At 40.2% G+C, this 12,183-nt stretch overlaps 1 protein-coding gene across 1 annotated transcript in view; it reads left to right on the plus strand.

The window, feature by feature from the left end:
• Window positions 1-12,183, plus strand: part of LOC124776639 (26S proteasome non-ATPase regulatory subunit 7) — a 57,775-nt gene that overhangs the window by 24,002 nt on the left and 21,590 nt on the right. The window contains exon 2 of the mRNA XM_047251729.1: window positions 5,008-5,100. Within this exon, the coding sequence (XP_047107685.1) occupies window positions 5,008-5,100 (93 nt within the window). The remainder of the gene's footprint in view (window positions 1-5,007; window positions 5,101-12,183) is intronic.

The following is a 12,183-nucleotide window of genomic DNA, read 5'->3' on the forward strand; positions in this document are numbered from 1 at the left end:
AACTGACCTGCGTTCTGTTTTATGCCACAGGGTTTTTCGGCTTTGGGAGACGGAATGGCATAACAGTACGTGCAACAAACTGCGTGTCATTAAGGAGGCTACGAATGTGTGGAAATCTTCCATGCGGTCCTCGCAGGGAATCAGTTGTCCTCTGCTGGCTCCGCATTGGCCATACGTGGCTAACACGTGGTTACCTCCTCCGTTGCGAGGATCCACCTCAGTGTTGCTGTCGCTCAGAAATGACGGTTGTCCAATTTTAGCTGCTCTGTGGCGGACTTTTAACTATCCCAGAACCGTACCTTTGGTGTTGGGCGGCAATGCCTCAACAACAGCTTTAGTTTTACGTTTATTTCATGAGGGTGGCTTTTATCATTTGATCTAAGTTTTAGTGCATGTCCTTTGTCTCTGTGTCCTCCACCCTAGTGATTTTTGGGTGGAGGTTTTAATGTGTTGCAGAGTGGTTGGCTTCTCCTTTTTATTCTCATAGTCAGCCAGCCATGTTAATATGCTCTCTTGTTTTGATCTCTTCTACATGTTTCTTGCATCTCTCTGTGGTTTTCTTGTCTGATTTTGTCCATTTTAGTGTTTGTTGCTCTTCCGTCATTCTTGTGGTTTTCTTCTAGCTGTGTTTTGTATGTCTCGATTATTTTACTCCCACCCTTGTGGAATTATTTTAACTGGGACGAGGGACTGATGACCTAGCAGTTTGGTCCCTGCCCCACTCTTTCAAATTAACGAACCAATCTTTCCATCTTTTCCTTATCTTCTGTGGTTGCATCATTACCTGTCCATTTTCCCCTTTCACCTGTTTTGTGTAACTCCTTTCGTTCTTCTTACTCCTTATAATTCCATACAGCATCCTTTTACCCCCAGTAACATCCTTTTCCATCTCTCATGTGAATTCTTCCCAGTTTGTCATCTTTTCTTCCACAACCATTTTCATACATATTTTTTAACTTTCATGGTAGTTTCTTTTACTTTCTTCCTTTGTATCTTTGATCCATTCATGCCAGGCTTTTTTCTTTTCATTCACTGCTTCCTTCATGTGTTCATTCCATTTTGCAACCAGGACTTACTAAATTGATAGTTGGGTAATATTCACACCTGTCAGCAACCACTTTCTTTGGAATTGGAGTTGTTAAATTCTTCTTGAAGTATGAGGATATTTTCTCTGCCTTATACATCTTGCACACCAAGTGTAATTGTTTAGTCATTGCTGGCTCTCCCTAGAGTATCAGCAGTTGTGAGGCAATGTCATCTAGTCCAGGGCCTTTGTTTTGGGTCACACCTTTCAGTGTTCTGTCAAATTCTTCACAGTATCATATCGCCATCTCATTTTCATGTACTTCCTCTTCTCTTTCTATATGTTACTTCCACCTTTCAGTGTCCCTTTCTTTGCTTAGTGCTGTTTTTCCAGCAGAGCTCTTGCTATTCATACAGCTGCTTCTGTTTTCTCCATAGATCTCTTCAGTTTTCATGTGTGCAGTACATATCTTTCTCCTTAATTCTACATGCTCGTGTAGACTTCAATTTGTCCTCTAGCCACTGCTACCTAACCATTTTCCACTTCCTGACAGTCTTATCTTTTAAATGTTTGTATTCACTTTCGCCTGCTACATTTGCTACATTTTTGTATTTTCTTCTTTCGCCAATTAAATTGAAACTCTCCTGTGATATTAAAGATTTCTACTAGGCCTTGTCTTTTTTCCTATTACTTGATCCTTTGCTGCATTCGCTATTTCGTCTCTCAGAGCTATCCATTCATCTTCTACTGCATTCCTTTCCCATGTTTCAGTCAATCATTGCCCAATGTTCCCTTTGAAACTCTCAACAAACTCTGCTTCTTTCAGTATATCCAGGTCTTGGCTCCTTAATTTCCTGCCCTTTTTTCCCAAATTCTTCAGTTTTAATCTACAGCTCATAACCAATAAATTGTGGTGAGAGTCCATATCTGCCCCTGGAAATGTCTTAAAATTTAAAATCTGGTTCCAAAGTCTCTGTCTTACCACTATACAATCAATCTCAAACCTTCCAGTGTCTCTAGCTCTCTACCACATATGACATTCTTTCATGATTCTTAAATGAAGTGTTAGTGGTAATTAGATTATTCTCTGTGCAAAATTCTATATGTGACTTCATCTTTCATTGCTTTCCCCCAGTCCATATTCTCTTACTATTTTTGTTTCCCTTCCTCTCCCTGCTACCGAATTTCAATTGCCCATCACAGTTAAGTTTTCCTCTCCCTTAACTACCTGAATAATTTCTTTTATCTCTTCACACATTCTTTCAATATCTTCATTCTTGGAGCTTGTTGGCATATAAACTTCTAATACTCTGATGGTAGCCATGATCCATCACAGTTTGTTTCTATCTTGGTTGTGATAATGTGTTCACTATGATGCTCATGGTAACTTACCCGCATTCCTATTTTCTTGTTAATTGTTGGATCTACTGCAGCATTATGTCCATTATTATTTTCATTAATAAATTGGTACTCATCTGACCAGAAGTCCTGTTCCTCCTGCCACTGACCACCTCTGATTCCCACTACATAGAACTTCAACCTGTCCACTTTCCTTTTAAAATTTTCTAACCCAACTACCCAATTCAGGGATCTAACAATCAGTAGAGTGCCAGTTTTATTTTTCCTGATTACAGCATCCTTCTGAGTAGGCCCTGCCAGAGGATCTGAATGGAAGACTACTTTACCTTCAGAATATTTTACCCAAGAGAATGCCATCATTTAGCCATACAGTAGAGCTGCGTGTCATTGAGAAAGGAAATGACTGTAGTTTCACCTTGCTTTCAACCATATGCAGTACCTCCAGAGCAAGGCCACATTGGCTGATATTGCGAGACCATATCATTCAATTATCCAGATTGTTGTTCTGCAGCAACAGAATAGCTGCTCCTCCCCCCCACCCCCCCCCCCCCCACCCCCCTCCCTTTCAGGAATCACGTTTGCTTGGGCTCTGCACAGATACCCCTCCTCTGTGGTTGCACTTACAGTACAGCTACCTGTGTTACAGAGGCACACAAGTCACTCCACTATGGCAATGTCCGCTGTTTGTGGGGTAGTGTTAAAATTTATAAAATTTATGAGAAAGAAAATTCAGTCAAGAAAACTGTAAAATTATGAGACTGATTGATGGTACACATACTTTAAAGCACATGGCACTGTTCTACTGTTGGAACTTTAGTTTGTTCATCAGAGAGAAGAAAAGTATATGTTTGAGAAGGCTGTAAAGGAATGACCGATCACTCAAACCCTAGGATGCGAGGGAACCACCAGTTAAGCTCTGTCTCTTATTCATAAAATTTTTGCAAAGAATTAATACTCCATTATTTTGGAAATTGGATCTGGTACATCACTACTCCTCTGGCAATATTTTGACTAAAAACCAAAACCACCCTTTCATTACCAGAGTGAGTGATATCAGTTCAACACTGCAAATGATTGTTGAAAATGCATTGTGTTAGCCTACCCATCCTAAAGGTTTGTATGCCAACTCTGGTTGGCCAGAACTAGGTGAAATGGATGAGAGAGAAGGTGTTGAGTTGGAGAGGGTTCTCATCGGCCCAGCATGTCACCTTCCTGGATGTTGGCTACTTCCTCTCTGATGGATCCACTTACACCCCTCCGTCCACATTAAACCAACCACTAACAGTTACTGCATTTTGACAGTTGCCATCCTGTCCACACCAAAAAATCTGTCCAATACAGCCTGAGTCCAGATCATGAAGATATCATCAGTGAATCTGAACCAGACCAGGAGTTTGGGGTTTTGTTCATGGCCCATAAACAGTTTGGCATAGTAGGGTGCCATGCTGGTACTCATGGCTGGGCCATGGATTTTTTTAACACCTTCCATTGAAGGAGAAGTAGTAGTGTTAGAATGTATTTAGTAATTTGTAGAGCAAAGTGGTCCACCTTGTGGCACAACATGCATATGAGTGTCACATGGTGGATTTCAGTGGCTGCTTCACAACCCAACCCATCTTGATCCTCCCCTCCACCATAAGCTTTTCTGAACTGTGCAGTTACGAGTTATCCTTACAACACATTCTCCACTCAGGAAATTATCCTGGCCTCCACCTATTGTAATGTACTGTCCACACACCTTCCATCCAACAGTTTCTGCCGCCCTCTGTCCTATCACTTCCTCCCAGTTCACATTTCTTATCCTCACTGTGTCACTCTGTCACCGCACCTGCCTTTCTTTTCCCCTTCTCTGTCCCCTCTCCTTTTTTGGTCCCCATCCTCCCCTGTCTTTCCTCCATAGCCTCCCAATGCTGCAAGTGGCACCATTGTTCTGCCACCATCTAGTCCCTGCACACTCCCACACTCCACCATGCAATGCTGATTCCCCCCCCCCCCCCCCAAATACGCTTCTATCCCTCCCCATCGCCCTTCCCCTTCCCCTTCCCCTTACCCGCCCTGCTGCAGTTTGGTTCCTGTACACCGTGACAAAGTTGCATTCTGGCTGGATTAGTCAGAGATAGAGGTCGTGTGTGTGCTGTGTGTGCTTACTCATGTAAATGTGAGAGTGTCTCCCTTTATGAAGAAGGCTTTCATCGAAAGTTCAAATGTTTAAACAGTTTTTTTGTCTTGTCTGTCCGCAACTCGACTTTTCATCTTTATGGTGAGCAGCAATCTATTCTTTCTGTAACATTTTTGATATTCCAACCTGGACTTTCCATTGTTTAATGATTAACAATATGTATTCCATATATTTGTCTACAGACTGTAAAAATAACATTTTTGTGAGAAAAGTTTCCCGTTTGGTTTATTATGTTTGACAGTGAATGTAACTTACTCTTGAGAACAGTCTTTCAGATGCTGACAATGTTGCTACATGGCTCAAATATTTAAGTTTTATAATAATAACCCTAATGTTAGGACTGTTTTTGTTCTGGTTGCAAATTATTCTTTCTTCTGATATTTTGTAAAAGTTCTTTACAAAGCAAACACATTTATTTTCATGAAAACTGAACTCTTCATTTCAGTTCCATTTGATGAAGATGAAAAGGACAAATCCGTCTGGTTCCTTGATCATGATTACCTGGAGAACATGTACGGCATGTTCAAGAAAGTTAATGGTGAGTGCACGTTAAAAATGTTGAGTGTTTGCAGACAAACATATTTGAAGTTTAAGAATTGGCATTGATATTTTACTTGTCTGTTTCACGTGTCTCATAAATTTACGGTTTTTGTTTGCTCTTACAAGAACATAGTATAGGCAGCTAACTATCTCTTTCCATTTATTTATCTGTGGCATGTTAAATGTAATTAGGTACCTAGCTTGCACTCTGTATTCTTATTAAACATACTGAAGTTTGTATGTCTTTCAGTTTCAGTTGGTGAATTTTTAATGTGCTCAATTGTACCTTTGTCATGAAACACTAAATGGCTATAATTAGATGGATAGTTATTTATTTATTTAGTTTGTTAGTTTCATGGATCATTGCTATGGTAAAATTGTAATGATATGAAACAAATCATTTTATATCCACATCACAAATTATTTTGTAAATATATCTACAAGCTGACCATTTACAGGTATGGTTATTATTATTGTTCTTGTTGTTGTTTGTTGTTGTTGTTGTAGAAAGTTAAAGGTGTGTTTTTGTTTGAACTGTCTGTCAAACATTTTACGAGGTGTGTCTGCGAAGTAAAGGGACTGATGCTGCCTCAGAATAAGTACACATCCACCAAAGATAGCAACCAAATAGCTGTGAAGTGTGAAGCCTTTTCAGTAGCATCCAGCATCTCTGTGTCTGTAGACATGTCAGTGTGGTTGGGGCCTTTGTTTGTGTGAGAGCTGTTATTTTGTTTTGTGGGAAAGTCACACCTTGTATGAATGGGCTGGGTCCCTGACTGGAAACTGTTATTTTTGGCTACTTGGAAACCATTTGCAGTCATTCATGGGCTTCATTTTCCCGAACAACAAATGAAATTTTTATGGATGACAATGTGTCATGTCACTGGCCCACAATTGGTTTCAAGAACATCCTGGACATTTGAACGAATGATTTGGTCGCCCAGATCATCCGATGTGAATCCCATTGAACATTTATGGGATGTAATCGAGAAGACAATTTGTTCACAAAATCCTGCTTCAGAAACACCTTTGTAATTGTGGACGGCTCATTATTTCCACAGGGGACTTCCAGCAACTTTTTGAGTCCATGCCATGTCGAGTTGCTGCACTACACTGGGCAAAAGGAGATCCAACACGATATTTGGAAGTGTCCAATTAATTTTGTCACCTCGCTGTATGTAGAACATGAGGAATAAAGATGTAGAATGTTAATAACATTTGTTTTATTTAAAAAGCCTTAAGTGTTTTCACCTTTAGTGATCCATGGTTTTATACATGGCTGTTCAATGCCCTTTTGGATTAGCTTATACAGAAAGCTATTTTCAAATAATTGTATGAATTCATCATGGAATAGAAAATTTAATGTCAGCAATTGGGTCATTATAAATTTCATCCCAGGTCATCCTGTGTGAAGTATTCTTAAAATGTTTGTTGTGGAGTCATTATTTATTGTAACTGATTTCCACTGAAGAGTATTATTACTGCAGGATCTTATTTATCCTAACTAAGCATCATGCTCCCCCTGTGGTGTTGGGGGCTACAATAGACCTACGGCCATTCCTTGTCAGTCATAAGAGGCAACTAATTGGAGTCTTTAGTCATGTTTTTACCCTTATATTTTGACTATTCTTTGGATTCTGAAAGATTTCACTCGTTTTGTTTTTTATTTAATGCTTGTTCCCCTCACCTTTTTGGCTGGTCCCCATTTTGGTGTTTGACCAGATGGAGCATTTGTTACGGAGTATACACTTATTTTCTTGTTTTCAGCTTCATCAAAGAAAACATTATCAATTTGGGTCCTACTGTCTCTCACTGCCCTTGTGGGAAAGTTAATAACTGAGATAAAATTGTAGGATCCAAATAAGGTTTCCAGATCATTTTTCCTATCAGAATCCTTTAGAAAAGCTACTCGAAGTCACTCCTTGCTGCTGTTTGATATATAGTATTGTAAGGAATTCTGATTCCTCAAAACAGATCAAAACTACTCAATGGGGATCTATACAGGGTGGTCCATTGATAGTGACCAGACCAAATATCTCACGAAATAAGCATCAAATGAAGAAACTACTAAGAACGAAACTCGTCTAGCTTGAAGGGGGAAACCAGATGGCGCTATGGTTGGCCTGCTAGATGGCGCTGCCATAGGGCAAATGGATATCAACTGCGATTTTTTAAATAGGAAACCCCATTTTTTTATTACTTATTTGTGTAGCACAAAAAAAAATATGAATGTTTTAGTTGGACCATTTTTTTTGCTTTGGGATAGATGGCGCTTTAATAGTCACAAACGTACAAGTAAGTGCTATCACATAACATTCCGCCAGTGCGGATGGTATTTGCTTCGTGATACATTACCCATGGTAAAATGGACCGTTTACCAACTGCGGAAAACGTCAATATCGTGTTGATGTGTGGTTATTGTGATCAAAATGCCAAACGGGCGTGTGCTATGTATGCTGCTCGGTATCCTGGACGACATCATCCAAGTGTCCGGACCATTCGCCGGATAGTTCCGTTATTTAAGAAATCAGGAAGTGTTCAGCCACATGTGAAATGACAACCACGACCTGCAACAAATGATGATGTCCAAGTAGGTGTTTTAGCTGCTGTCGCGGCCAATCCGCACATCAGTAGCAGACGAATTGAGCGAGAATTGGGAATCGCAAAAACGTCGGTGTTGAGAATGCTACATCAACATCGATTGCACCTGTACCATATTTCTGTGCACCAGGAATTGCATGGCGACGACTTTGAACGTCGTGTACAGTTCTGCCACTGGGCACAAGAGAAATTACTGGATGATGACAGATTTTTTGCACGCGTTCTATTTAGCGACGAAGCATCATTCACCAACAGCGGTAACGTAAACCGGCATAATATGCACTATTAGGCAACGGAAAATCCACGATGGCTACAAGTGGAACATCAGCGACCTTGGCGGGTCAGTGTATGGTGCAGCATTATGGGAGGAAGGAAATTGGCCCCCATTTTATCGATGGTGATCTAAATGGTGCAATGTATGCTGATTTCCTATGTAATGTTCTACCGATGTTACTACAAGATGTTTCACTGCATGACAGAATGGCTATGTACTTCCAACATGATGGATGTCCAGCACATAGCTCACTTGCGGTTAAAGCAGTATTTAATAGCATATTTCGTGACAAGTGGATTGGTCGTCAAACCCGCACGTTCACCGGATCTGACGTCCCCGGATTTCTTTCTGTGGGGAAAGTTGAAGGATATTTGCTATAGTGATCCACTGACAATGCCTGACAACATGCATCAGCGAATTTCCAATGCATGTGTGAACATTACGGAAGGTGAACTACTCGCTGTTGAGAGGAATGTCATTACACGTATTGCCAAATGCATTGCGGTTGACGGACATCATTTTGAGCATTTATTGCATTAATGTGGTATTTAGGTAATCACGCTGTAACAGCATGCGTTCTCAGAAATGATAAGTTCACAAAGGTACATGGATCACATTTGAACAACCGAAATAAAATGTTCAAACGTACCTACGTTCTGTATTTTAATTTTAAAAACCTACTTGTTACCAACTGTTCGTCTAAACTTGTGAGCCATGTGTTTGTGATTATTACAGCGCCATCTATCACAAAGTGAAAAAAGCGGTCCAACTAAAACATTCATATTTCTTTATGTACTACACAAATATATAATAAAAAATGGGGGTTCCTATTTAAAAACAACGCAATTGATATTCGTTTGACCCATGGCATCGCCATCTAGCGGGCCAACCATAGCGCCATCTGGTTTCCCCCTTCAAGCTAGACAAGTTTCGTTCTTTGTAGTTTTTTCATTTGACGCTTATTTCATGATATATTTGGCCCGGTCACGATCAATGGACCAACCTGAATACAGTTATAATTTTCCATATTAATTCATAAGCGTGCACTTCTGCGTGCTGATCACATAAAGTATACTTGTCTGAGTGTTCTTGAACTTCAGTTCTGTCTTAATATACCTTACAACCCCTTTCCCCATATGAGATATAAATGAGTAAAATGCTAGATTTTAATCTTTTATGTGTAACTTATCTAACCTGGTGGTTATCTGGTGCTCAGACAGGCATAGGATTGTCCATCCCTTTGCAGCACTACATTTTTCAAACGGACAAGAAGCAGCTCTTCTGCCTTATTACTCAATCCTATAATAGTCTGATAAAATAAGCTAACCTTATTTTCGTATGTGTTCTTAAGCCTTTTGTGGAGTTCTTCCGTTGTTTTATCTTCTTTCATAACAAGGTGTTTCAGTCCTATTCTAACCTAAAAAAGGTACCTCTCTGACATCAGTAACCACAGGGATCTTGCTTTGTATGATGGTACCCCCACCCTTGTATTTTTTCTGCAAAAAGCTCAGCCAACACTTGCTGCAGTGTTAACACAGTGCTGCTCATGGTGCTGTAGCACCTCCCAAGTCTGTGTGTAACTGATACTTTTTTTCCCCCTTTAGGTCACCCCTAGTGCTGTAACTTCTGTTTTTAGCCAGGCTGTTCCCTGCACCACTTTCTGATTCTCTTTGTCTGACTCCTTGCATCAATTACCTACTGTATTTACTCGAATCTAAGCCGCACTTTTTTTCTGGTTTTTGTAATCCAAAAAACTGCGTGCGGCTTAGAATCGAGTGCAAAGTATGCAGAAGTTCTGAAAAATGTTGGTAGGTGCCGCCACAACTAACTTCTGCCGTCTAATATATGTAATACTACACAGGCATGCTTTGCAGACACAAAGATAAATACTGGCGCCAAAACCTCTGCGTCAGTAAATAAATTAAAAGAAAAGCTAGAAGAATGTAAACATTATGCCGCGTATTCTTTCGTGTTTGCTGCTACCTCATTTAAATCCTGTCTGCGTAATAAACTACGAAACTAGAGAGAGACAACAGCAAACGCGGAAGAATATACATATTATGTCATGTTTATATTCGTATTATTCTTATGCTGAATAGTGATACAGTCATAAATGAAGCACGAATCTAAGATGAATAACATCTGTGCAGAATGTAATGTACTAAAGTGGCGTCTGCAAAGATTTTCAAACGGAGAAAAATTTTCGCTAAAGTCTCGTTCGGAACAAATTCTATCATACGCCGTCTATTATTTGGTTCTTGTTGATCACTATCAAAGAAAGCAGCAGTGTAAATAACAACAAATATCAGTCTCTTGCCGTTGTTTCGGTTAGAGACAATTAGTCTTTTTTTTTATTATTATTTTCATTTTTTTTTTTTTATTGTAAGCGGCGGTAGCGCGCACAAAGGAAGCCATGCCGCGAGCGGCGACAGGCCGTAAACACGCACTATCAGAATGCGACAAACAGTGCACGACACAGTACAGTAATGCATTTTCAGCTTAGAGTGAACAAAAAAAACACCTATAACAAAGAGAACGGCACTTATCAGGTCGAAGCAAAATAAGCAATCGATTCAAACCAGACGAAGCACGTGAAAAAAGAAAGGGTACCCGTATAAATACGGACGGAGCACTTGACATATAGCAATGGCTACCTGGTAAAGCTTAAGTGCTAAGCTTACGACTCGAACCAAACTACTGTAGCTGTATCGTCATTCATTCGACCTAAATTGTGTCTCGTATTACAATGGACCAACTTTGTTTTCGTTTGGAGGTGCGGGCCAAAACTTTTCTCTCCCCTCGAATTTCGAGTCTGAAATTTCACGTGCGGCTTAGATTCGGGAAATTTTTTTTCCTTTATTTCGTTCTCATTTTTCAGGTGCGGCTTAGATTCGAGTGCGGCTTAGATTCGAGTAAATATGGTATGTCTTCTGCCACCTGGCTGAAAGTAGTAGCACTTGACTTCACAATACTTGGGACCTGGTACCCTCTTCCTAATTTTCCTGTATCATTTGGCCTACATCCTTGCCATGGCTACTACCTAGCAGCAAGACTCTTTCCTTGCTACTCTATTTTGGTACGGACCTACACTCAATTTGCCAGAAGTCTGTTGCACCCTACTGTGACCTGCAGCCGGATGAAACTCTTCCCCTCCTACTTCAGGTAACAAGCCAAATTTAATAGACACTGTAAGCTCAAATGTAGATGAAGAAGTGTAACAGCTGTTTCCCTCTCAGCCATTTCTTGTTACCTTTAGCCAGTGCCCACGATCTTCTTCCCCCTTAACCTATCAAGTTCAGATCTTTGCCTCCTATTCAGTAATTCTCTTGCTTTTTTGCAGGGCCTATTGTTCCACGGGGGAGCATCATTGAGTTTCCTACTCAATTCCCCTCTAATCACTGCAGTGGATGTCCAACCCACAGTCTACACCCATCACCCCATGTGAGACTACTCTATGGCAACAACCACACTTATCATGGATTGCAACTCAGATTAAATGCTTAAAAATAGAATTAAATAACTTAACACACCTTACCAACAATATCAGGAAAGATAGATTGCTATTCCCATAAAGATGACATTTTGAGTTGCAGCCAGGCACAATGAAAAGACTCACCTTAACTTTCAGCCAAAGCCTTCAGAAAAGCACACGCATGGCTGCCATCTCCAGAAGCTAGAACTGGAATTTTTCGGATCGACCTGCTGAAGAGGGAAGGTTTTTGTGTGTGTGTGTGTGTGTGTGTGTGTGTGTGTGTGTGTGTGTGTGGGGGGGGGGGGGGGGGGGGTAGTAGTGTTTTTTTGGTGACATGTTTATGGTGAGTAGCAATCTGTTTATCCTTATATTGCTGATATTCAAACCAGGAGTTTCCATTGTTTGATTTTGCTTAACACACTACACTGCAGAATTTTTTGTTATTTATGACCCACAAAAATTAGGCTTCAAGGTTAGTGCCACAGATGTATGATGTCATGTAAAAAAGCAATTATTTCCACTTAAAATGAGAACTCGGTACTCACTCAGTTGCAGTATCCATTAATTACATTGTTCACAATCAAATGCAATTTTTGCTGTACGCAAATTGTATGTGAACAAACTACTAGTGCAGTGATTCAGAATCAAACAACTTAAAATTTACACTGCTTTATGGTAATATGAATGTAATAATGAAGGGATATGACCCTACTTAAATTGCTGGGGTGGGGGAT

The sequence above is a fragment of the Schistocerca piceifrons genome, chromosome 2 (assembly GCF_021461385.2).
Source record: "Schistocerca piceifrons isolate TAMUIC-IGC-003096 chromosome 2, iqSchPice1.1, whole genome shotgun sequence".
In the NCBI taxonomy this organism is placed as follows: domain Eukaryota; kingdom Metazoa; phylum Arthropoda; class Insecta; order Orthoptera; family Acrididae; genus Schistocerca; species Schistocerca piceifrons.